The 26495-nt window shown below is 38.7% G+C and overlaps 1 protein-coding gene across 1 annotated transcript in view; it reads right to left on the reverse strand.

Moving 5' to 3' along the window:
* Nucleotides 1-26495, reverse strand: part of LOC128860181 (frizzled) — a 206460-nt gene that overhangs the window by 92676 nt on the left and 87289 nt on the right. Inside the window, exon 4 of the mRNA XM_054097477.1 lies at nt 11209-11328. Within this exon, the coding sequence (XP_053953452.1) occupies nt 11209-11328 (120 nt within the window). The remainder of the gene's footprint in view (nt 1-11208; nt 11329-26495) is intronic.

Consider the following 26495-nt stretch of genomic DNA (forward strand, 5'->3'; position numbering starts at 1 on the left):
CGAAGCCCCGCGATCGTATTTTTTGAGCATTTCCTTCGACCAATCGACACGAGCCTTTTTTTGAGCGATTGACAAATTGTGTGGGATCCAACGCGAACAAATTTTTTTGACAGTCAAATGTTTATCCAATATTGAATGTATGCTGGTCCCACTAATGCCTAAGATTGTCTCAATCTCACGATAGGTCACATGACGATCTTGCAATATCAGTTCGCGCACAGCATCAATGGTTTTCGGAACAACAACTGATTTTCGACGACCTTCACGAAATTCGTCTTGGAGTGAACTACGACCACGATTGAATTCACCATACCATCGATAAACACTGGTCTTTGATGGAGCTTCATCGCCAAAAAATGAATTAAGGTCATCCATGCAATGTTGCTGAGTTAATCCACGTCGAAAGTTGTAAAAAATAGTCGCACGAAAATGTTCACGATTTAATTCCATTTTTGGACCGAGGTGAATCTTTTAAGTTACTGTAAACAACACAAATAGCGCTGGTATTTCAAAACGTTCTGAGTACGTAAAAGCCAAAAAATGTCAAACTTTGCGATACAGCTGTCAGTTGCCAGATTCCAACACCAGTGTTGCCAAATCCCGAAATATAAAAGGCACCCCTCGTATATACTTTTCTTAGAGAAAAAATAATGCCAACAAAATACTCGTATTTCTCTGCCCACAAATATGCGATGGCTTATCTCTATCTGGCTAAATGGTGTACAAATTCACGCCTCATACTTCAAAAGCATCGAAAGGTGCATAGTAAATTGAAATGGATAAAAGAGGTGAGTGTAACGTTTATATAGACTGTTGCTTTGTTTGCCCTCCTGCATGGCAGTTTTTTTTTTTGCCTTTATTTCACCTTTTTTTTATTCTTTACTTTCAGCGCGCCAACTCATTTGTTCTTTTGCAGCCAATATGACAATTAACTTTAATTTATATGCCGGCACGACTGTGGACACACTTACGTATTTGTGTACTCCGATATAGAGTGTTTTTTTTAGATGCATGAGAACTAACGATATCGATAACTATGGTTTGGCAGCAGAGAAGGGCAAACTGTGTTAACATTTTTGTTCAGTAAAATTAGGCGAGTCATCATGAAATGTTGAATGCTTCCAAAATGTGGAAATTTACATTGAAACAAATAAATCCCTGCGCGAAGTTCGTAGAGCGAAGTTGTTGAAGAAGGCGCCGAAATGTCGGTTCGTCATCGTTCTCAACTTGTTGGCCATTGCCCTTGAACTAAGTGGAAAGTTGTACGTAAAAGAATCTTGGCTTTGGTGCTTATAAAACACAGCCCGTGCCATAATTGAAGTGAATTGACCATCGTTTGCGTTGCATTTTTGCTGATTGGACTCATTTAAATTTATTGGAACAAGTAGTCAAAAATTGGACTGATAAAATGGAGCATGTAACTCATAACCGCGACGGACATATGCCAGATATGATATTTGAAAAATAATCACCATGAAATTATCTGCCAGACTATAATAAAAAAAAAAACATTATTCGAATACATTTATGTTTTGTATAATCATTCTAAGTTCTCGCGCTCTTAAAGCAACACCCGATATATGCATATGTATGCATGTACATACACCGCGCGGGCGTTACCGCCATTAGTATAATCTACTACCATCGACTCCACTCAAACAATGGCAAGCATTTTGTTTTCGAACAAAAATTATTCTTTATTTAAAATATTACAGAAATCGCCCATTTAATACCCCCCTACTACTGCTAGACTACAGTGGCGGCCCGATTGCTGATTGTTTGAAAATTAACGTTTGGCTGCCGCATAATTTCACAATTTTTCAAATGCTCCACCAACGCAGTACCATCGACAAATTCTCGCACATTTGTTCCACACAAATCTTAAAAAAAATTCTATTCTTTTTTTACGAACGATCCCAAGCGTAAATGGAAATTGAAACGACAAAACAATGCAGCAAACTGTTATGCCACAGCTTGTGGCGTGTATAGAATAACAAATTGATTCCTTTGTAAGCAACTCTTTGGCAATGATGAAAATCGACAGAACAACAACGGCAGTAAGTTGTGTGCGGTAATACCTAAGAGGCGATGGAAGAATGAACTGCATACACAAATACACGTACAAGTATGTAATGCGGCGCGTAATGGAAGAAGTCAAAGTCTACACGTTTGGGGGCCCCACTACACTACCACTGCTGATGGAGCAGCTACATTTGGCATAAATAAACAATTTAATTTGTAAATTTCAACAAAAAAAGCGCTTAGGGAAGCGTTTGCCTCACGGCTTTGGTGGATAGCGGGAGGCGGCATGAACAACTATGGGAACGACGCATAAGTGAGCAAACGAACCCATGAAGACTGACTGAAACATCAGCTCACTTTGGGACAAGCGGCAAAGGATTGTGAAGAAAAATAGTCAATGCGGAAGGGAAAGGTGAAAATAAAAGGTAATAAAAAGAAGAAAAAAATATCTATAAATTAAATACCGCAGGCGGAGAATAAATCAAAAAGTAATAAAAATAAAAAATGCCAGTTATTTTCTTAAGCTGCCAAAAATGCAAATTATATTATTTTAATGTTATTCATTCACCTAAAAGCCGGTGGTAAGCTATAATTTTACAAATTATCTCGACACAAGTCGCTTTTAAGGTGTGTACTGCTGGCACTCATCAATCTTGGTTTTTTTGTTTTTTTGTGTTTTTGGACTAACTCTTGCATTGAATTTATGTATGAAAAGCTTTGGCTTTGTTTGTTGGTTGTCAGTGGAAATTTAGTCACTTTAAAATGCTGTAAATTATAGGATTGGAGATTTTCCAAGCGGAAAGCCGTCACTATGATTTTAGAGTGTAGGTTGATATTTCCGTGAACCGTTCTTTTAGGGAGTGTTAAATTTGTATTTTTTTAATAATAGAGTATTAGTCAAACGGGGTGTGTTAATTTGATGCGGAAGTTATTAGCAGATAGGATTTAGCGATAGAAATGCTAAATATTTTATCTCCTATGCATTGCGAGTATTTTTGAGGATGTTAGGTGTAAATTTGTGTACGTGTACACGTTTTGTTTCTATTATTCTTTTCACACTCGTCACATTGAATAGGGCAGGAAATATATCCACACACACATATGCAAATATATAGAAAAATAGTAAATTTATTCGAAAGCGTATCACTTAAAAACTGTTGCCCAGTCTATAAATGATAGATGGTTTGTGTGCAACACTAATTTTAAGAGGGTGGTGTTGCCACCTGTTTTCATAAAAACAGTAATTTATTAATACACAGACATTTGTATTACAGCATGGACATTGAAGCAAATATTGTTAAGAAAAATATATTCCAAAAATATTTTTTTTACAGCGTTGCCACCTGAATTCGATTTCAAAAATAGCAACGTATCGCAATTTCACATGAATATGTATTTAGATGTAGCCATGGAATGGGAACTTCAATAAGTTCTATGAATAAGTTCGTGCGGTTTTTTTTCGAAATTTGAAACTTTATTGACGTAAAATGGTTACAAATTTAATATTCAAAATATTGTCCATCGCTTACTACTACTTTTTCCCATCTTTCTGGCAATTCACGGATTCCCTTTGTGAAAAATTCCGTCGGTTTTGCCGCAATCCACGAATCGATCCATTTTTTGACTTCATCGTAATTACGGAAGTGCTGGTCAGCCAGGCCATGTTGCATCGATCGGAAGAGATAGTAATCGGATGGCGCAAGGTCTGGACTATACAGCGGGTGGGGTAGGACATCCCATTTGAGCGTTTCTAAGTATGTTTTGACCACTTGTGCAACATGTGGCCGAGCATTGTCATGTTGCAAAATAACTTTGTCGTGTCTATCGGCGTATTGCGGCCGTTTTTCTCGCAGTGCTCGGCTCAAACGCATCAATTGTCGTCGGTAGACATCCCCCGTAATCGTTTCATTCGGTTTCAGTAGCTCATAATACACAACACCCAGCTGGTCCCACCAGATACACAGCATAACCTTCAGGCCATGAATATTCTGCGCCGACGTCGATGTTGAAGCATGGCCAGGGTATCCATACGTTGCCCGACGTTTTGGATTGTCGTAATGGACCCACTTTTCATCGCCAGTCACAATTCGATGCAAAAAACCCTTTCTTTTGTGCCGTTGAAGCAGTTGTTCGCATGCCATAAAACGGCGTTCAACGTCTCTTGGCTTCAATTCATACGGCACCCAATGGCCTACCTTTCGGATCATTCCCATGGCTTTTAAACGTTTGGAAATGGTTGATTGATCAACTCCCAAAGTTTTTGCAACCTCTTCTTGCGTTTGAGCCGGATCTTGATCGAGCAATTCCTCCAATTCGGTATCCATGAACTTTGGCGGCGCACCCTCGCGTTCTTCGTCTTCCAAGCCAAAATCACCACTTTTAAAGCGTGCAAACCACTTCTGGCACGTTCGCTCAGATAGAGCATGCTCACCATAAACTTCCACCAAGATACGATGACTTTCGGCTGCTTTTTTCTTCATATTAAAATAATGAAGAAGAATTCCCCGCAAAAACACATTATTTGGCACGAAATTCGACATTTTCAAGTGTGGTAAAAATATTGTTGTTTACGCTTCAAATAAAAAACTTATACTGACGTTTGTGCCTTACGACAGTAGCTCTCCAATGAATGTTTGGAAATGTGGATCGATGGAATAATAATCAAGTTACGCCATCTGTTGTAAAGCCGCACGAACTTATTCATAGTCCTATTAAAAAAATATTTTTATCTAGTGTTGCCACATATTTTTGAGCGGAGAATAACCACTTATCACACATTTTTGTGAATAATAACCAACCACAAAATTACTGCCCAGTTTTTAGATGATAGATGGTTTGTGTACAACACTAATTTTAAGAGGGTGTTGCCACCTGTTTGTATAAAAAAACTAATTTATTAATACACAGACATTAGCATAATATTACAGTATGGACATAGAGACAAATAGTTTTAAGGAAATGCTATTCCAAAAACAATTATTTTTACAGCGTTGCCACCTAAATTTGATTGCAAAAATAGCAAATTATCGCAATGCCATCGAATGAAAGCTTTAGTAAAAAAATATTTTTATCTGGTATGGCCACATAAATTTTGTCAGAGAATAGCATATTATGACACATTTCGTTTAAATAATAAAAAAGTGAAAAGTGTTTAAAAAAGCTTTAATAAAGAAAAAAATTTGAACTGGTGTAGCCACTTATTTTTTTTTTATAAATTCCAGAGTGTATTGCAAAAAAAATGTTTTTACCTGGTGTTAAAAGAAATAGTTTTAGCTGGTGTGGCCACGTATTTTTGTTTATAAATCAAAAAGTGTATTACAAAGCTATTATAAAAAAATTACTGATAACACTTTCAAGGTGTTTAAAGAAGCTTTATTAAGAATATATATTTAAAGCAGGTAATGCTACTTATTTTTGTTGTTTGTGTAAATAAAATAAAAATTAAATATTAATTAAAAAATTTGTTTACATATATGAATACAGCGGTAACATAGCTTTAATCCAATAATATTTTAAAATAGCGTTGTCATCTAATTTTAAAGAAAACCCTTAAATTAATAACGAAATTTAATTATAGGTTGGAATATGGATGAAGTGTTCAAATAAAATGTGTTAAAAAAAATTAAAACAAAGCTTTAATTAAAATTATAGTTGGTGCTACCACCTGAATTTTATTACCAAAATAGCAACTCGTTGCCAGTCTTAACTAAATATTAAGATGTGGGTATCAAATTGAAGCTTTAACAAAAAAAATTTTATCTGGCGCAGACACATTTTATTTGAATACTTAAAGATAGATATCAGGTCAAAAGTGTTTAAAAAAGCTTTAATACACAAAAATTGGCTGGTGTTGCCACTTTGTTTTTTGGAAATGAAAACATGTACTACGAAAATATACAAAAAAATCAAAAAAAAAATGTATTTAACGAAGCTTTAAGGCCGGCGGGCCAATTAGATGTCCTAAATTCAGTAGTTTTCGCGAAGCGTTGTAGGATGAGAAAAAAACAATTAGCCAAATGAAGTTTTGGGAATAGTTTAATATATATTTGAACTAAAAAAAAAAAATGTGTACAATTTCCAACAATATATTGTAAGCCGAGTTATCAATAGATTCCCAGAGCGCCTGTGTCCAACTTCTGTACAAGATACAACTTGCAATTTTCATCTGAAAACAAAAAAAAAAGATTATTAATTTTGATGTAATTATCTTCGATGTGAACTAAGAAAATTGAGAGAAACACGTAAAATTCGAATTTTTGGGGAAGGTAGAAAAAAAAGTGGGTTTTCAAGGAAAAAAAAAACTCTTCAACTGGGTAAAAAAGTCGCTTAAAAAAGTTTTTGGATGTTGTTGCTGGTATCAAATAAACTGTATTCAAGAAGTTAACAAAACCTTAATAAATCATTTGTGAACTGAAGCACTTTTCAACAATATATGACAAAGTTGACGGCCGAGAGGAAATAAACAGAAAACAGGAGCTCGTGGCTTTGCGAAAAAGCTATATTAACGCCGATATATAATATTTTATAAAAAGAAAATACACGTAATTCTAAAAAAAACAAAAACAAACAGTATATTAAGTAAACGCTTTAGGACTACCAGCATACCAAATCTCATTAATAAATGGGCTGGGGTTTCGCTAATACTTTTAAGAAATTATATTCTTAAAATCTAGATTGGAGTCTAAGCGAGTTTGTAGATATGAGAGTTTCTCTCGATCAATATTTCGGGGAAAAAATGCTGCCCCAAGTTCTCCAAATTAAGCCTCAATTTCCAAAAATCTATTTTTTTTTATAATATTATTTATCATTTGTGTCGAAAATAATCTAGTAGCTGATTTGTCACGAAAACGGAACACAAACATCTTGAGAGAAAAGTGTTGTGGTTCGTAGCCTACATCGAAATAGCTAAGCCATCAATCAATCTACACAACATTTACAACTTTCATTTCCCACATCATAACTGTCATTTACATAACAGCACAGAAAAAATTTAAACAAACTATACACATACACTGTACCCTGGACTCTTACATACGAGTAAGTAGGAGTGTTTGTATATACTCATGTAAATACTTATAAGTGTAGACGGCCAGCGTGTAGGACAAAATGTTTTCAGTTGCACGAAAATGTTGCCAAGAGAACGCATAAAACAAGGCGCGCAACAGCGAAACATTTTTCGATTTTCTTGACTGAAATTGACAGTAAAATATATTTCAACGCCAACGACAAAATGCGTCCAAATATTGGAAGAAAAAATAGAGTGCAATAGAAATGATGACAGCTAAAAAATAAGAAACACACATGAAACAAGACTAACATACATAATAATTTTTAGTACGTAGGTAAGTGCCACGCGCATATGTTTTCTAAATTTAATAATCGTGTAAAAAATGCATACACCATTATTTACAAGTCACTGTAGGTGTTGTACCATACGAGGGATGTGAAGAACTTTACAGAAAGAAAACGAATGCGTGTGAAATTAGATATGAAATAATTTTCGTGTTTCGATATATTCTCTTTTAGGTTAAATTAGGTTAACCCGGCTGGCATTAAGCCACACATAGATCTTTTGGTCCCTAGCAATACCAGATGGAGACTGACCTTTATTGAGATTTAAAGTAGACATCACGTAGGATCTCAACTCTTATTCTTCTTATATTCTCCTTTAAGCCTTTAATACATTTCTCAGCGCTTTCATAAAGTTTATTTATATATTTTTCGATATAAAAACACGTTTCGTCCAGGGTTGTAAAATAGGCAAAAATAGCTGGGATTTAAGTTTACACTGTGTCCGTTTCTGTTTCACGTTTCTGTACAGCATTTTCAGTTTTTCTAAACTTGCATGGTAGTAGGTAGACAGGTGAAGAGGTTTAAGTACCACTCTGGCACTTCGCAAGTAGCACTAAAGCGTCGTTTTGATACCATTATGAGACTCCCAACAGAAAGATATCTACAGCCAGCTAGAGCTGTTGATATAATGGAGAAGTTTGATGGGATTTAAATTGGCGCACTGCCCCAGACTGTCGAAGAAATGAGCATCCTTTTGCGCCATAAAGCTGGATGAAAACCCAGACATGGGCGAGTCAAAGCGAGTCATGTGAAAACGTGAGTTATATTGTTTTCTAATATTTGTGAAGCGCCGTGACCCATAAGTTCGTAGGAATATATATCTTGAGCAACAGCGAGTTGACGTGCGTGAGTCTCCTGCCTCGACCGTTTCAGAAGCATGCTGCGTAACCATATGCACAGCTGTTGACATCAAGAAAACGTTTCCTCCGTGGTTTCAGCTGCTTGAGTATTTGATTGACTCTTATCTCTCCGCTGCTAAAAACATCCCTCTTGTCTAGCAAAAGTCGCAGCTCAAGCTATGTGGAAAAAAAGTCAGGCTTTCTGCGTTTTATATTACCAGAAAAGAGCAAAGAAGGCACGTCAATTATTAACTGATCTACAAGGAAAGTTATTAATTAAACGATGTGCTAGGGAAGGCTTCGGTAAAGGAAAAGTGATGTCATCCAAGAATATGGAATTGCTGAGTATGCAGCCCAACTTGCCCAGCTATCCAGAGATAATATTACTAAAATCATCAAATTCGAAAAGATGTTCAGAACTGAACTAGACGACAAGGAAAACTGGAGTACACCAGCACTGGTACACAGATGGCTCAAAGCCGCCCGAAGGCATGGGCGTTGGAATATATGACCACAGAACCAAGCGTTCTGTACCGATGGGTAGTTTTCCAAGCATCTTCTAAGCGGAGTTGTATGCCATCTGATTAACTTAGACAGGAACGCCCGGAACGAGCGAATTGCCATTCTTAGCGACAGTCAGGCGGCACTCAAGTCTTTGTCAACCTGTAAAATTACGTCCTCACTGACTCTTGAGGGTAACGAGAAACTGAATCTGTTCGGAACACAAAATCGCATCCGACTAATTTGGATCCCAGGACACAGGGGTATAAGTAAGCTTAGACAGGAACTTCCGGAATGAGCGAATTGCCACTCTTGGCGGCAGTCAGGCGACACTCAAGTCTTTGTCAACCTATAAAATTACGTCCTCACTGGCTCTTGAGTGTAACGAGAAACTGAATCTGTTCGGAACACAAAATCGCTTCCGACTAATTTGGATCCCAGGACACAGGGGTATAAGTAAGCAAGAGAGGCTGCGAACACTTTCTTGCTATGGGACAACACACCAACTGGTAGAAGATTAGGAGCGAAGAGCTAAGACTAAGGGCGATTAGCGACACCAAACTGTGGGGCTAGACGAAATCCTTAACGGGGGGTACATTCACAAGAGGTTTAGAGCACTCATAACTCTCCCTAAGGATAAATAAAGAATGCTCACGGGCATTATTACAAGTCACCGAAGTCACCTTTATTGCACCGATTCTTGTCGCTTCTGCAACCAAGCCCAGAAGACTTCAAAGCGCCTTTTCTTTGAATGCAGCACTAAAGCGAGGAGCAGATTGAGACATCTCGGCCCATTGCAGCCAGAAGAAAGGCACAGACGCTGGGTCCGGCCTAGTTCAATCTTAAGCTTGAAAAGGGAACTGGGTCTGGTTGACGTACTGTGAAGAGTAGAAGCCACAAAAGACCATGAGGTTGAAGTGGAAACCTCAAATAAATCTAAATCTAAATCTGAAGTATGTGGATATTGCTACACTTTATTTGATTTGAACATAAAAATTTCTTACATTTTCTAAATCTGGCAACTCTTTTCTGAACTGTTTTCAAGTCAATTTGGCTTACATAAGTGAGATACTCCAATTTCACTTAACTCCTTAATTAATTTATATCTAATTTTTCAAACGGATGGCAACCCTTTTCTAAAATATTTCTAAAACGAATCTTTCTGAACCCCTATTCGTTTGATAGCAATATTTTAATGTATTTGTTTTAACATGTTAATTTTACTTAATTTATCTTTTTAAATAGGTGGCATCTCTCTTCAAAAAATACCCTATGTCTTAACCCAGGCTCTAAGCTAGATATTCTCTAAATTTTATGTAAATCCACCCAGCCATTTCGGCGTGAAAAGATAACAAAACTTCTTACTCACTCACAAATTTTGACATTTCTAATATTATATTTATAAACGATTATTTTACAATTTATAAATACAATTTTCTCCATATCTCAAAGGCTTGTAAAACTAACTTAGTATTTATTGTTGTTTTGATTCAAATCTTTGCTCACTAATCCCTCTATTTTGCAAAATTTTTGAACTCCCCTCGTAAGTGCAAATCTTTTAACATTTTTTTTCCTTTTTATTACTTTTTATTTTCGTGACAAGTGTCTCCGGGCTTGCGGCGAAAACAATGTTAACTTTCTGCGCAGTTTCGCTATTCCCCAACAAAAACGCACACGCATAAGCTCGCTACTGTGTCACCTTTAAATCCTTGTTTGTTGCACGGCTTATCAAACACCTGCGGCAAAGTAGCGAACTGCTGGAAAGTCGCACCCAATCTTATATGTTTTTGATGTTTTCCTGGTACTTTCACCGTCAACCATTTTTCTTTTCTTAATAGAATTGATTTTTTATTCAAATTCAGCTGTCGTTGTTGCTGCCAATATTTTTGGAATCACATCCATCAATACGTATGTGCATACATATGTATGTGTTTTAAAAGTCTAGTACTTATTGCGACACTCACTGCTATCGCTACTGATATGCCGTTGACATACAAGTTGCAGCTGCCGCCCGGATTTGCCACTGAGCTGCTGTTATTGAAAAATGCACGTTGACAGGTAATATGTCACGTTAAGGATGTTTTTGTATAAGTATTCTTCAGCATGCACGTGTTCAGGGTGTTTGTGTGTTGCCTACCACTCACGTCCTGTTGCCTCTCTTCTGGCTTGCTTTGATACTTGGCGCCACTTTGCTTCCGTTGCCTTTGCCTTTTTCTGAAATATTGTTAGTTTGATGCCAGCTGGCAAACGAAAGCTACTTATTTATGTTTTGTTCCCTTCGCCGTTCCTCTTCGCCTCCTTTATCAAACGACTACAATTAACACATTGATTTATGATGTTTCTGTGAAATTGGAATCTTTCGACCCACTGAACTTTGCTTGACTCCACTTGAATCAACGCAAGAAATTAATCATAATTGGCGCTAATAACTAAATTAGCTGATGCCGTATGCCCTAGCTAAGTACGTGTCAAAAATGATAGATTTTACACTTACCGTAAAGAGGCAACTTGCTACACAGACAGCTGCCCACGAACCGACCCAATAACGCAGCACAGTGCGCTCTTTCTCCGGGAAGAACATGGCATGGCACGGCGCACCACAATCGCGTAATTCCTGTAAAAGGACAGAGAAAAAATTAAATTAGCAAAAAATGTATAAATATACTTTTCTAACAAAAGTTTATAATAAGTACTAAAAATTACTTAACCCCGCCAAATATGTCCTTCCTTCTCAATAATCAATTGGTACCAAATTCGGCAGTAATACATGAATTATAGAAACCCTAACCATCACCTGACTCCCCGACCTTGGGCAAAGCTTACCAGTCTTAACAATCAGCTCTTTTCCGGGGAAGAGGAGATGTAATTTCTTGCGAGAGCGTCAACATCAGAAGAAAGCTTGCTTTACTTCCTAGTGTTTGAAAGGACCGATCTGAAACAACAGCAAAATAGTTTGAAACAAATGGTTGCAACGGTTTTCGCGAAACGAGGTGATGTATTTTTTTGCTGGAGAAGTGCGTCGGCCAACAGATTTCTTAACCTACCACATTTGGGAAATACTGGTTTCTAATACTCAGAACAAGCGGGAAAAGACGCGGTTCTTTTTTTGACAAGAAGCCTTCTCGGATGCAAGGAAAAGTGAATTTTTACGGCAGAGCTTGAGTAGGAACACACTTTACCGCCCATTAGTTGGACAGTCTGATCTTTAATATTTGAAGTAAGGGGTTGATTTTAACAATCGAATGCGATTTCTTGTGAGTTCATAGGCTACAAGCAAATCGCTTTTCTCGAAGTGATGCGAAGAGCCGCACTTGAAGCAGAAGAAACCTGGTGTAAACTCAGTAGGAATAATACATTTTTTAGCTGCAGAGCTTTTCCTACCAGCGAACTGATGGAATCAATTTCTAGCCGGTTTCTTCTGCGGGCGTTAACCCTAATGCTTGTTCACGAGAATCAATGTACAATCGGCCTATTTTTGTAAAAGCATGTCAGCAAACCACGCCCTTAACCCCTTGCCGTGTTTTAACGAATCTGACTCGTGATGAAAATTTTGGCCCAATATGAATATGACGAGCCAGGCTCGTGAATACAACGTCAATATCACGAGCCGAGGTCGTATACAGATGGTCGGATCAAACATAAATATCACGTGCTTGGGTAGTAATTGAATGTTAATTTCTATCTGAGACACCAGAGTTAGTCAAGAGTCTCATAATTGCTATTATTTCATCTCGCGCATCAGTCTGTTCTGCTTACCACGCGCTGACGCGTAACACTTGGGCCCAAGTTTCGTCGAGCACGGCAAGGGGTTAATGAACTACTTGGATGCTTATGCTAATATCTCAACTCTCATTGCACAACTTTTGATTCATCGGGACCGCTTTTTACCATGCAGAAAACGATACTCGTACTAGCCGCTTTCAATAAATTATGGACAAGCTTTTATCCTTCTCTTTGATTGGCGCGCTAAGTTTAACAAAGCGCGTAAATCGTTTCTTTTTTATGCTAGCCGGTGCCAGTTGCAATCACCAAGTGAAGCCAAACACTTTTGAAACTAATATTTCCAACGCAGAGGAGGTCTTCGCCAAAGTGCAAAGGTCCCAAAATCTTCCGGAGAATTTTTCTCTCAAACACTTCAAGTGGCGCTTCATCGGATGTTTTCATCGTCCAAAATTCTGTGCCATACGTGAGGACGGGCATCATGAGAGCCTCATAAAGTGTCAGTTTTGTTCGTCGAGAGAGACCTTTACTACAATACTTGATTGCCTACTTAATCCAAAGAAGCACTTGTTGGCAAGAGAGATTCACCGTTGGACTTCAAGGCTGACATTATTAGCGGTGTTAATACTGGTTACTAGATAAACGAAGTCTTTGACAGCTTTTCATGTAGCTGATAAATTGTTCATGTAGCCGAGCATATTTAGATCTCGACGCTAAACAAACCCTCACCTTTCTTGACTCAGAGCTCACCGGCAAAAAAAATTAACCGCACGCCATACGGACTGCGTTCCTTGTATTGGCTGGGCGGGTGAAAGACAATCGTCGGGTTTATTATTAAATACTGTACATCCCATTAGATCTTCAGGGCTCGTAATATAGTATTACTCAACACAAATACTTCATTCTAAGAGAGGTCCGAAGCGATGTGTTGCAGTATTCGTGTAGGTGTTAAAGAACCTGAAGAGGATGTCGATGAAGCTTTGCTGTTTGCGACAACTTGAGAAAAACTGATAATGTACAACTAATACTCAAAAACTCAGAACGCATCTACGCGCTACGTGGATATCTTTCTCCCTTTCGTGGATAAATTTCTCAGTACCATGATGCCCAAAGTTCTCTGACTGTGACTTTTACGGTAGAAAAGATAAGTGTTTGCCGAGTTACTACTACAATTTCTGATGTGTCGCTTCATATTGGCCTGAAAAAAGGGGGCGCTACAGTTTTGTGCTGTCCTGAACGGTTTTTATGAGAGGTTTTTTTATGGCAAAATGTTGTCGGCGATTACAATTGTCTGCCCCAAAGCTTTTTCTATAACTTGATGCTTCACATTCATGGTGAACTACCAGTACCCAGTACCAGTATCTCTGAATGATAGTCACGCACAAATCCAATTGGTTAGGGTGATACTCGATTCTGTCTCCCTCTAAATTTCTCCCTCCTTTGCTCTCTAAATAAAATTCCTTTAAGGTGATCCGAATATTAAATTAGAATATTTTCTAGTAGTCTGATTTTAAAATTCCAGTGATGTCTTTTTTTCGTGTTTTTGTTTTTTTCTCGATATCTTGCTCCCACAGGGCAAATGTGAAACGTGCACACAAAAAGCGGAATCTATAAATCTCAAAAATTATTTCGCTATTTCCTCTCCTGACTTCTTTGGGTTTTAGATGTAAAATATGGCAACAATCGCATTTAAATCAACCATCAAAGATTACACTCGCCACAGGACACCAATTTCAGTAACACGTACTTTAGTCTATCCTATTTACGACACAAATCTTGGCAGTGTTTATGAAATTTAACTACTTCTACTTTAATGTGCCATAAAATAGATTTAATACCAAACAAGTAAAGTGCTTTACCACCATCGTGGAAAGGAAACTCATTATATGCGCTGTTTAGGTGAACTAGTGAAAGGGAAGCGGGTGAGAAGGATTGCCCGAAGAAGAGCTCATTAAAAATTCAAAATTCATCGACAAGCGACTTGAAAGTGGAACGTTGCTGCAGCGTAGAATAAGCAAACTCGGTTGCATTAAACGACCGCCGGGAGAGTTGAGAGAAGGTGGGCAAGTAGACAGAGAGGCTGACAATGTGGAAATCATGGCATAACCTACTCCCCTGGAGTGTGATTTAGAGTGAAATTAAGCGTAGTTAAATATTAAAGATGGCAGTATGCCCCCAAAGAGCAGTCAGTAGGTAGGTGGAGTAGAGCTGGAAGATGTATGTAAATACTCGTACATAGAAGTAAGATGCCCTAGCCGCATATGGCGAAGAAGAGGAAGACGGAGGTGGGCAAAAGTAAATTATAGCAGCAGTTATGTGGCCAAAGGCGATGCAGCTAAAGCTGCTCAAGCACGCATTTTCCAGATCCGCAATGAGCACAACGAAGTTAAGATAAAATTCACGTGATTCAGAGGAAATATGTTTGCTACATCACTGCAGGCACTAAACCGATAGACGGTGAGCAAAAATGAGTGCTTCTTCTGTAAGCAGTGCGTATAAAAATACGCAATAGTATTCCAGTAGATTTTGTGTTGTCTTATCATTTACATTATTTGGGTTTTGCTTTTATTCGAGAGCTGTAGAGGAATCATGCTAAGCATTCAGGCTCATGGGAGCCCAAAAGCGAATCGTTTTGTTAGAATCGGCGCGCGGTATCTTAAAGTGCGATTTTTGCGTGGCATAATTTATTCGCCATTCTACGTTCATCTGTCAGTCTTTCAATTGCTTTTGTTATTGCTCAAGTGCGCGTGTGTGTAAGGAGTGTGTGCGAGTGTGAATTAAGAAGGAATAAAAAGAATAAAATATAGGAGAGATAAAATTGAAGAGCAGCAGCAGCAGCAGCAGCACAAACAATGTAAGTATGTCGAAGGCCCAAAGCGTGTGGTTACTAACACAAGCACAACCATGCACTCAAGACTCAGTCTCATCACACACAGGAGTGTATCTACTATTGTGCCGCACAATGCAGGCCTGAGTTTTGTGGCACGCGGGTACTTGCTGCTTTGCTATTCCCCGGGGGAATCAAAAATGTGGAAACGTGTCCATTGACGGTGTTATACCAAATGAATGAGAATGCACAATGAATGTGGCGTAATGAGTGCGTTGCATGTGGCAAAGTCACAAAATATAAAAAATAACAAAAAACGGTGGATGGAAAGGCAAACGATTCAGTCAAGTGACGAAGGCACAAGTTGCCAGCTCACAGCAATGTTGCCAAATTTCAATAGACTGAAAGTAGTGGCTTGGTGTGTCATCTAAAAAAGGTGTAACGCTGGATTTGTTGAGTTCATTTTAAGCTGAAGGTATTGGTTAAAAGGAAATTATACTTAAATGAGTAGCTACGCGTGAGTGGTAGAAAGGCAAAAAAGGGATTATATTTCGAATGAAAAATTGTAAAGCGGATTAACGAAAATCGTATAAAATTTTCTTGCTAGCGAAAAAAACAGTCTTTGAGGAATATATTCATTAGGCAGATACGAAGGGCAAAACAAGAAGGCTTTAAATATTTTAAAGGAGCCGTAGCGCCAGTGGTACCTGGGCATGCTCCTACTAAGGCTATAGAAATCCTGCACCTCGGTCAAATTCCACTCTGGAGTCTCAAGATATTGCATCAGAATGAAGCCAAGTTTTTCTGCTGTGGGCTTGTGGAGACTGGATAAAGAGGCCAAGCAAATGGGTCTGGTGGTGAACGAAGACAAAACGAAGTACCTCCTGTCATCAAACAAACAGTCGGCACACACGCGTATCGGCACCCACCTCATCGCACAGTTTTGATTTCGAGGTTGTAAAAGACTTCGTTTATTTAGAAACCAGCATTAATACCGAAAATAATGTCAGCCTAGAAATCCAACGTAGAATCTCTCTTGCCAACAAGTGCTACTTTGGACTAAGTAGGTAATTGAGTAGTAAAGTCCTCTCTTCGCGAACAAAACTCACACTCTACAAGGCCCTCATCATGCCCGTCCTAACGTATGGCGCCGAAGCGTGGACGATGACAACATCAGATGAAGCGACGCTTGGAATGTTTGGGAGAAAGATTCTGGGGAAGATTTTTGGACCTTTGCACGTTGGTGACGGTGAGTATTGCAGGCAATGGAACGAAGAAATGTATGAGCTTTACGACGAAATAGATCTAGCGCAGCGAATAAAGATCCGGCGGCTACATTGGCAGAGTCATGTCTTTCGAATGGATACAAATGCTCCGGCTCTGAAAGTATTCGATGCGGTACCAGCTGGTGGTAGCAGAAGAAGAGGAAGGCCTTCTCTGCATTGGAAAGATCAGATGGAGAAGGACTTGGCTTCACTTGGTGTGTCCAACTGGCGCCGATTAGCATGAGAAAGAAACTGACGCGCTTTGTTAAACTCAGCCAAAATCGCATAACCCGCGGTTGTCGCGCCAATTAAGAGAAGCAGCTCTGATAATATCTCAAGCGTCTGTTCCTTTGCTTGTCTAAAACAGTTCGTCTCCGGCGATATACTGCTGCTGTTCAGTTTTCGTTTCCCGATCAATGTGTTGCAGTTTCGTCGTGATTGAGACCTCAAATGCTCCTGCACAAGTCCTGCACAAGACCGATCTCTATCAGCGGATGTTCTAAGATACTCGCGCAGAGCTTATGGCCTTTCACTACTGCGCTAAAAAAAATGTTGTGAGAGGTCACAAGCTCTGCGCTTTCTAATGAATTGGGACAGCTGGGGAAGTAGGGGCTGTAGGGGCTATCTGTAAGCTGCAAGCGATATAGATATTCCAGAAAACAGCCGTTACCGGTGATTAGTTGGGTGAGGTAATAATCAGTGTTGCGTGTCTTCTATTCACCGCCTTTTACAGGTTCGGTATGAGTCTCTACGGCCAACGGCCGTCGGTAGCTCTCTTCATGTAATGCGACAGCGATTGGTAAAACGTGGTAGGTTTCTTAGTACGACTCCAGTTTGGAACAGGTCGATATTAAAGCTTTCGACGATGTCTTTTCTGAAAAAATGAATATATGCGCATTTATGTATTCCCGGAATGAAAAGAGAGCACCAAATTGAAAAGAACTAGAATTTCCTCTTAGCTAATAAATCAATGTTTTATTGTCTCTTCGACAAACTGCCTGCAGAACTGAATGTGTGGCATATTTTGCTCGCTCCCCCCAATAGAGAATTTCTTCGAACTCAATGAATGTCAGTCATCGCTGATGCCAAAACCACCCGACGGCCATCGACATTAAAACGTCAAGAGAAACCAAACAGCAATTGCAGTAACGATAAATATCACAAATATAAAAAGCAACAAAACGTGCATGCAGCATCAACAACATAAATTATTACATACTAGCAACATTGAAATCTTTGATTACTTAAAAACACCCGCTGGCGTTAAACTATCAAAGCATCCCAGGAAGAGAACAAATCAGCAATGGATGATGCGATGGCGAGTAGTTGGGCAAGAAGGCAGTCTTCTTGCTGGGCCGTTTTAGGTACTCAACCTGGCATTTAAGCAGATTTTAATTTATTGTAGATAAAAGTGCTGCACTCCCGCCTCCAGACGAGGTTTGTTGTCCAGCACGCACACATCCAAGTGGAGATGCAGACGAAGCTCTATGCATTGATAAATATTTCGTTTTTTTTTAGCCAAAGCGGCCCAGTTGTTTTGCTTTTGAAACGATTTAGGCCGCTGGCTAAGCGACCATGCAGACCATGTTGCCATATTGTTTGGCAGGCGGGCCATTTTGTTAGTAAGCGGCATGCCATATGTGTTGAGGGACGGAGTGGGTGGACTATTCTGTCTTCATATTAGAGACAGAGCGGTTGTGTTGAGTTGTTGGTGGTAGTTCAAGCATGTAGTTGGAGCTAAGCACTGAGTGTGCGACTTGTGGATGGTGGGCAGCGAGCTGGCAGACGATAATGCCTAGCAGAGAGACAAACAGACAGGCAGATGGTTACTAACGATATATAGATGCACAGATGGATGAATGTTTGGAAGAAGGGACAGTATGCTCGATACAATGTTAAGCATTTAACTCGATGGCACAAACACAAACACAAACAATTTAGAGTTAAAGTGGATGGAATATTTCGTATGCAGTGGATGATGTGGGAGATCTGCAGCAACTGACTGGCAATGCAATGCGTTCAAAAAGGTGGCTATTTCGTTGTACGCTCATTTATGTGTGTATGTATGGCTATGTATGTGTGTAGATACATCTTCGTACACGCATCCAACTCCACCAAACAAAAGGCGAAAATTACGATCGCATGACCAACACATGCCACGGCATAGCTACGTATGTGTGTATGTATCATACATACGGCAATAAGGCCAGGGGTTGAAAGCAGACATATGATTGAATTTCGTACATATTTACATACCTAACTCTCCCCATCTAAATATTGACTGTGCATAGCTTCACTTGTTGTAACTAATTTTGTTGCTATAACGGTGGTTGATGTTGCAGCCAGTGCCAGTGTTGTGCTCCTGCACAAGTGTGTAGCTCAGTTTGTTGCGGATATGCGTTGGTCAGTCTGTCTGTCTCTTAGTGCCTCAGGCTAGGCCATTCAGCGGTTGAAAGTTGAAGTCAAAATTGTCGGACAATTTGTTGGCTGTCAGTGGTGTGGTGGCGCATATTTTAGGTGTTTGTTAAGTGCTTAAACATGCATACATAGTTAAGAAAACTTACAAATAGAGATATGAATATGTACATTAGGGTGGGTGAGTATTTTTTTCGACAATATTCTTAGCACATTCGGATTTTTCATACAAATCTATGAAGAAAAGTCCATTTGAGCAAAGCTTTAAAGTCAATTTCGAGCACCACAAATTTTAAAAGAAGCTATATTTAATGAACTAAACACATGGGCTGAAAAGTGCCGGGCCTAAAACATAGATGGCACTAGCCTTAATTCGTTCACTTCTTTTTCAGTTAGTACTAAACTTAAAAATACAGCTTTTAAAATTTCATGATATTAGTTCGTGAGTTATTGTGTTAAGAGTGACGCTACTTTTGCTATTTTCAAAACAGTGGCTCAAAATGAATTTCGTGTTTTAATTTTACACTACTTCTCAATGGGGAAAAAATACCGTTCAACCGAAGCAATGGCTTGAAAAGTGTTATGGAGACTCTGCTCAACAAAAACAACAATAAAAGGTGGGTTTGCTGACTTCAAACGTGGTCGCAGAGACACCGATGATGCACAATGGACGTCCAAAGGAGACGGTAACATCAGAAAACATCAAAAAAATCCACAAAATCATATTGAATGATCGTAGAGTGAATCTGCGTTAGTTAGCTGACATCGTAAATATATCAAACCAACGTGTTGGCTTTTCATTGCATGAGCATTTGACTATGAGAAAGCTCTGTTCAAAGTTACTACTGTTTACTTACATCAAGACAACGCACCGAGTCACAAGTCAATCAAAAAAAATGCAAAACTACACGAATCGAACTTCTAATTTATCCCACATCCATCGCATTCGCCAGATTTGGCTCCCAGTGAGTACTGGCTGTTCGCAGGCCGAAAAATATGCTCGCCGGTAAGAAATTTCGCTCGAAGAGGTTATCGCTAAAACTGAGGCCTATTTCGAGGCAAAAGATAAATCGTTCTGCAAAAGTGGCATTGAAATGTTAGAGACGCGCTGGAACTGTTGCATTGCTTTTCATGGAAATTATATTGATGAATAAAGCTAATTTTCAACAAAAAAAAAAAACGTTTCTTCGTTAGGTCAGGGACTTTTCAACCTATGTGTTAATACTATATGTAGTAGGGCGAGTCGATTTAAAAATCGCTCATTGCTCTGTGAAAATCGTATTCTAGGGATCAAAATAAGAAACTTTGCCGAAGGAACCATACCTCTAAAACGAATTCTGTTGTCCCCCCATTTGGGTCGAACGAAAAATCCCACTTTGACCCATTTAGAGTGCTCCAATCGAGTCCAAATGTATGACCGACCCCCACTAACTTTGGACGGCCGATCCACCCATGCCAGTGGCACACCCCCTGGGACTACCCTGGGGGGTTCCCCATACAATCATTTCAAAATATCTCCATTTTTGGCCTTTAATATGATTTTCACAGAGCAATGGACGATTTTTTTGCCTGCCCACAAATCGACCCGGCCTAATATGTAGTCAATATCCTCATCACTATCATAAGTTTCTTTTATCTCGAATGGAACATTGGACCACTACAAAGCAATTCCATTGCGTAGGGCCCTTCGCCATGACTTAGTTTCCTGACTTTGATTTCCTTAAACGACTTTCCGGTAGCTTTTAATTCTTTTTCAAGCGTTCTGTCTGCAGACTTCAGTTGGGTCCTTTCGTATGCTATGCCCGATCCATTTCCACTTTCTAAGTTTTATCTTAGACTAGATAGGGCTTGCCCTCATCGCAAAGGTCTCCGACATTGTTCTGGACCGGCGTAGAAACTTATTGATGAAAACTTCGGCGAGCAAGTCCGTCATCAACCATGTTTCGCAGCGACATAGAAGAACCGGTGGGAGTTAAAAATGCGCAAGTAATTGAACTTGGCGACAATTTCAATATTCGTATTTGTCGCTTTAAAACTGCTGGCACGATCCGCCACATTCACTCTTAGTGATTTCCTTCTTTCCGCATAGTCACTACGCACGTAGTCAGTATGAAGATTAATATATTGGGTGTGGGAATAAGTTTCCGCCCTTGAAAAAGAGGTGTCGCTGCTGAATACTATTTTTGTGTTCATCCTAGCAATATAGTGGTGATTTGAAGGTGTATAAGTGAAGTCTCGATCGCAGTAGTTGACATTCGTTTGAAGCGTAAAGATCCTTTTTTAACTGACGTCAAAAATGTCTACTATCGTTCCGAAAAAAAGAAAAGTGCGGCTGATGTTGACACATCAACCGTCGGTCAAAGTTTGCACGCGTTGGTAATGGTCCAGAAAGCAGGCAACTGGGAGCCACATCAATTGAAGGAGATGGATATCGAGAGACGTTTGGTGACGTGTGAGATGCTCCTTGAACGGCAGAAAAAAAAAGATTTTCTGCATCCCATCGTCACTGGTGATGATAACCCTAAGCTTCGAAAAAGTTGGAGCTACCAGGTGAACTAGGTCCATCGACAGCGAAAAAGAATCTTCATGCCTCAAAGGTTATGTTGTGCATCGGGTGGGTTCAGAAGTGCGTCATCTATTATGAACTCCTTGTTTTAATGCAAACTTGTACTTGAGGTTCTTTTAACACGAAAACATTTAATTTTGCTATCTCCTTTTTATATACTAAACTATAAATTATATAAACCTTTTTGCGCCAAAGAGAAAATTATTTATAATTTTTTGAATATTATAATAGGAAAAGTGACTGTACGTAGTTTATTTATATGTAAATCAAACTAAAACTTCCAGAAAAAGCTAAAAACAATTAAAATTTTGCAATATTTCAAAAATTATTTTAAAATTTTTGTGCCCAACCTTTAATTTTTTTCTCAATTAATGGCGTATTTACAGTTCCTTTGTTTTTAGATCCTTTTTACCTTTCAACGCGGGGTACACTTTTTTCTACTCCCTGTGTTCATAGTCATAAATTCCTCACTATTTTCGTATTAATTACTAATAACTTCTTTCAATATTTGGCGATCCCGAAATTGACTTTAGAGCTACACAGTAATACACTTTCCTCTTATAATTCCCTGTTAAATCCGCAGCTGCTAAGAACGATGTCAAAAAAATTCGTTTCGTTCAAATTGACCCGCCCTAATAAACATGGATTTACGTATATATTTTCATTTAGGTATACAATAAAAACAGTCTCTAAGTCGCTTTTGTGTTTCAATGTCACTGGCAGTCGGAATTTACCCTCCTAGTGCGAACTGGAGTCATGCACTTTGGATGAGCGCAAAGGTTAAAGTGATAGTTTTTCTTTATCCTTTTCGAGAAGAGGGCGAAAAAGCGCAAATTAGTTGGAATGACAGAGTGTTATTTATGTTTCAATGAATTCAGTATTACCTAATATTAGCTGGAAGAGTTCAAATTTCAGTTGAAGCTTCATTTTGAGCTAATAAGGATTAGTAATGTGCAATCCACTTCAGATCAGCGTTTCTTCGCTCTCCTTGGCCCTATCCTTTGTATCATATAAATTCATAGTCTAACTTTGGTTGCTGAAAAGTCTTTCAAAATTGGCTAAATACCTCTCTTTAGCTTAAAGTTTGTGCTCAACTTCAATTGGTCACCTATTTCGTAAACTTATTACTTAGTAACGAGCTTTGAGCTTTCACACAAGCTCTCTCTCAAGAAGTCGAGAAAACTTTCACTTTAACGAGCTTTGAGCTTTCACTCAAGCTTTCATAGAGAAAACTTTCACTGCGTTAGGGTTCGATGAACTATTTCACATTTTGCAGCTGTGTTTAGCTCGGTTCATGAAACTTTTACATAAAATATTTAACTTGATCTTCCCTACGTTTAAATGACATCTTAAACGCTTCGTCGATTTAGTTTGATTTAAAAAATGTGTGCTAAACTTTATTTTTGGCCTAAGTTTAAGTCAATATTTTTGTTTCTTTTTCCTACCGCCACCTGGCGCATATCATGGAAATCCAAGAGAGGAACTATGCTAACCTCATAGAGTTCACCGTCGTTAAAGCGCAAAGGATCATAAATTTTCTAAAGCGCATGGCTTGAAAGCATCACTGCTTGAATAGCGGCACTCTCAAATATTGGTTGTCAATGTCGGACCCCATCCATCGACAAATAAAATGCAGTTAAAGAGGATATCTGGAAGACTGCATTTTACAACTAAGACAAGTGAACAGAGCTTTACTGTTCAGTCGCTTACTCATTTCAAAATAGAATAGAGATCCGTTGGATCTCAGGGTTTACGTTGATAACTCTGATCAACTGACTGTTCCTGTTATTGCTTCTTGCTTTATTAGTACTCAGAGTTGCTCGATGCGAGTTCGACACCGCGATCGCTGTCTATGACATCAGCATGCGCCAAGAATTGTTAAAGAAAAATAAAATAAAATTAATGACCCAAACGGATTTTAAGTTTTTTTAAAAGATGCCAATACGAAATGGAAATCCCCTTGACGCCTGTAATACAATTCAACTTATGCCATGAAAAAGAAACATGAAACCCTCGTCTCAGCTTTTCAAGTTGGACAGAAAAGAACTATCCACAATTATGGAATTGCTTACAGGCAGAGATAGGAGGAAATGCTGAGAGTCCTTCAAAACGACTTCCACTGCGGTAGCTGTACGATTGAAAAAGAGTTATAAATCTCAAGATTCTTCACGATTCGAATGATCCGCACTCAGAAAGGGAAAACGAAAACACAGTGGCTCAGAATTATTTGTGGATCTGTGTGATACAGTTAAGATGAGCATGAATAGATTGCTCAGATGCGTCGATTCCATGCGTTGATTTGAACGGGAAGAGAAACTTTATATAATTTCAGTGCGTTGCATCACGGCTATAGATGAACCAGTAAAGTCCATCGGCAAACACTCGGGTCTAACTTAACCTAATCTGCTGCTACCGATTGATGTGATGTTTCGAGCTATGACGGCGCAGATTAGGCTGCGTGTGCTTCGTGTATTGAAACAGCAATTTCTGTCTTCAATGAAGACTCGATTCGAGTTAAGTTTTCGATTTCTTTCCTTGCCTTTTCTGTTTTTGATCTACCACAATTTTATTGACTTTAGTACAAAAATTTGCGATCCGGCTGCAGTATTAGTTTAGTCAGCTGTTCATATCTGCAGGAACCTGCTATGTCAAGCAGTTTCAGTCATCAAATACTGAGCTTCTCCAATCCAAATAGAGTCGATGAAATCCTAAGTCGAGTAAAACTCATAGCTGTTGCGTAGAACCGATTGTCTAGCACTCTTCTTCCTCTAGTCCGACTGCGTGGAAACAATACGTTTTCTGGGCCTACCGTTAAATTTACTCGATGACAGCACTTTGAGGAACACCGACTTGCGTAAAAATTAGAGATGATGCCACAACCACAACAGCAGTATCTGGCCATTCACGGAGTTTTTTGACTATCTGCAAAAACATTTTCCTTGTCCACCTGCTCATTGGTGATTTTATTTTATTTTATTTTTTTATCATTTGATGTTTGGCTGTACCCAATTAAATATGCTAAATAAAGCCGCCTTAGGTGCTGAAAAAAATTATTTACTACACAAAAAGACTCAACCCTTCATTAGGCAATTAGGGATCCTTTCGTTTCCCCCAAAGTTTCTGCGGGTATTCCTTTCAAAATGAAACAACAATGAATGGTTGAATATCAGTAGCAGTAGCTTTGTTTTCGGAAATAATGAAAAATCTACTAAGGAAACAAAAGTCAAAAAGGCCAGCTAGTTATCAAATTCACGACATACCCAAACGAATGCCAAAAGGTCAGACAGCAAAGTGTCAAAGCAAAAGAGAAAGAACAGCAAACATGTGGCATAAAAAATAGCGAAAAAAGTACAAGAGTTGTAAGAATAGAACGAAGCAAAATAGAAACCGGAAAATGGAATATGAAAAACGGCTGACATTCATTGGGTTGTAATTTAGTACCTGCTATAAAAGTTTGACAATGAAAAAGAGCATTTAACATAAATTATGAAACATTTTGAATCTTTTATACTTTTTTATGCCACAAACACATACAGACAGGAAGGTTACAATTTTGCATATGAGGCGAAGACAGCAAGATGAAAGACCAACAAAGTGGACAAGAGAAAAATCCCACTGAAAACTTAAAATAATTGGAGGAGAAAGGCTTTATCTTCTGCCCGATACCTTTGTGTTGAAAAAAGAGGCGCAAATAATTACACTTTTCGACACTTGATTAAAGCGGAATCCTGGCTATTTTGTGCGCAACGCTTCGATTGTACGCACTTCCTTTAATACGCTGCCTTTGCCGTTTTACCAATTTACTTTTTGCAGCCTTCTTCTTTCTTAACTTATTTGCTTCTCATTGTGTCCCAACAACGTCTGCTTGCGGCTGTTTCGGCTGACCGCATGTGGGCCTATAATTCGGCTTGCCACCACGAAATTGCACAGTCGCAGAACAGATATATTTATATACTTGTATATGTAGAATTCCATTTAATCGTTGTTGCTTTTTTTGTAGTTACCAAACAAAGCAAGAAAAAAGAGTCGAATTCTTTAAAATTTCCTTTCTCAGCTGAAAAGGCTGCATTGCCAGCAAAAGGGAAACATTGAAAGGAAACAATATTTCGTCGGTAATTTGTGGTTACATGCAAAAACACAAAGGGCTACAACAATAAAATAAACCAAAATAGTCGGAAATGTGTTTTTGTTGGCTACTCTCTGGTATTCTGTGCTAAATGACGATTTAAAGTTTACCAGAAAATACTTGAAGCAAAATGAAAGGCTCTTAAAAGTGGAATTTATTGCAAACAAGTGGACTTGTGGTCGAGTAAAGTGTAGATTTATGTGCACAGTATCTGTGCATAGAATTATGAACACAAAGAGTTTCTTGTGAAATTGTTATGTAGACCATTGGCGTGCACAAATTAAAACTAGCGCAACAGATTTGATGTGACGAAGACGCGCATTGGGACTATGAATCAGCTTATTGCTGTACGCTGTCAGTTTCCAATTTACGTAAAGTTAATTAAATTGAATTGTTTGAATCTTTATACTCTTAATAATACTTTTTAGATAAGTCAACTTTATTAATTTAGTCGGCAAGGTTTATATAATCACAAACCCAATAAACGAAATGATAAAAAAAAATATATTTATTTATACGGGCCCTTATATCGAAACCTAAACGGCTAGTAGAGTGTCTAAACACGCACCACCTTTTATGGACAATTACTAGTTCGTAAAAGACGGATCATCAACTTTCTCTATAGGTCCAGATACGTTGGCGGCTTAGGCAAGGAGGCGCCATCTACTTTAACACAAGAAAAGGAAGAAGCTTTTAGGAATTTGTGAACTTCAGAGTATTTTTGGGATCCTACAACCAGGAAATGTTTAAAGAAGACCTGCCCTTATCTAATTGTAATTTGAATAGGTCGAGCCACGGAGCACCAAGAGATTTGGTGGATCCTAAAACACTCAGGCTAAAAAGCTCATTGTATTTAGAGCTC

Source organism: Anastrepha ludens, chromosome 4 (genome assembly GCF_028408465.1).
Source record: "Anastrepha ludens isolate Willacy chromosome 4, idAnaLude1.1, whole genome shotgun sequence".
Taxonomy (NCBI): Eukaryota; Metazoa; Arthropoda; class Insecta; order Diptera; family Tephritidae; genus Anastrepha; species Anastrepha ludens.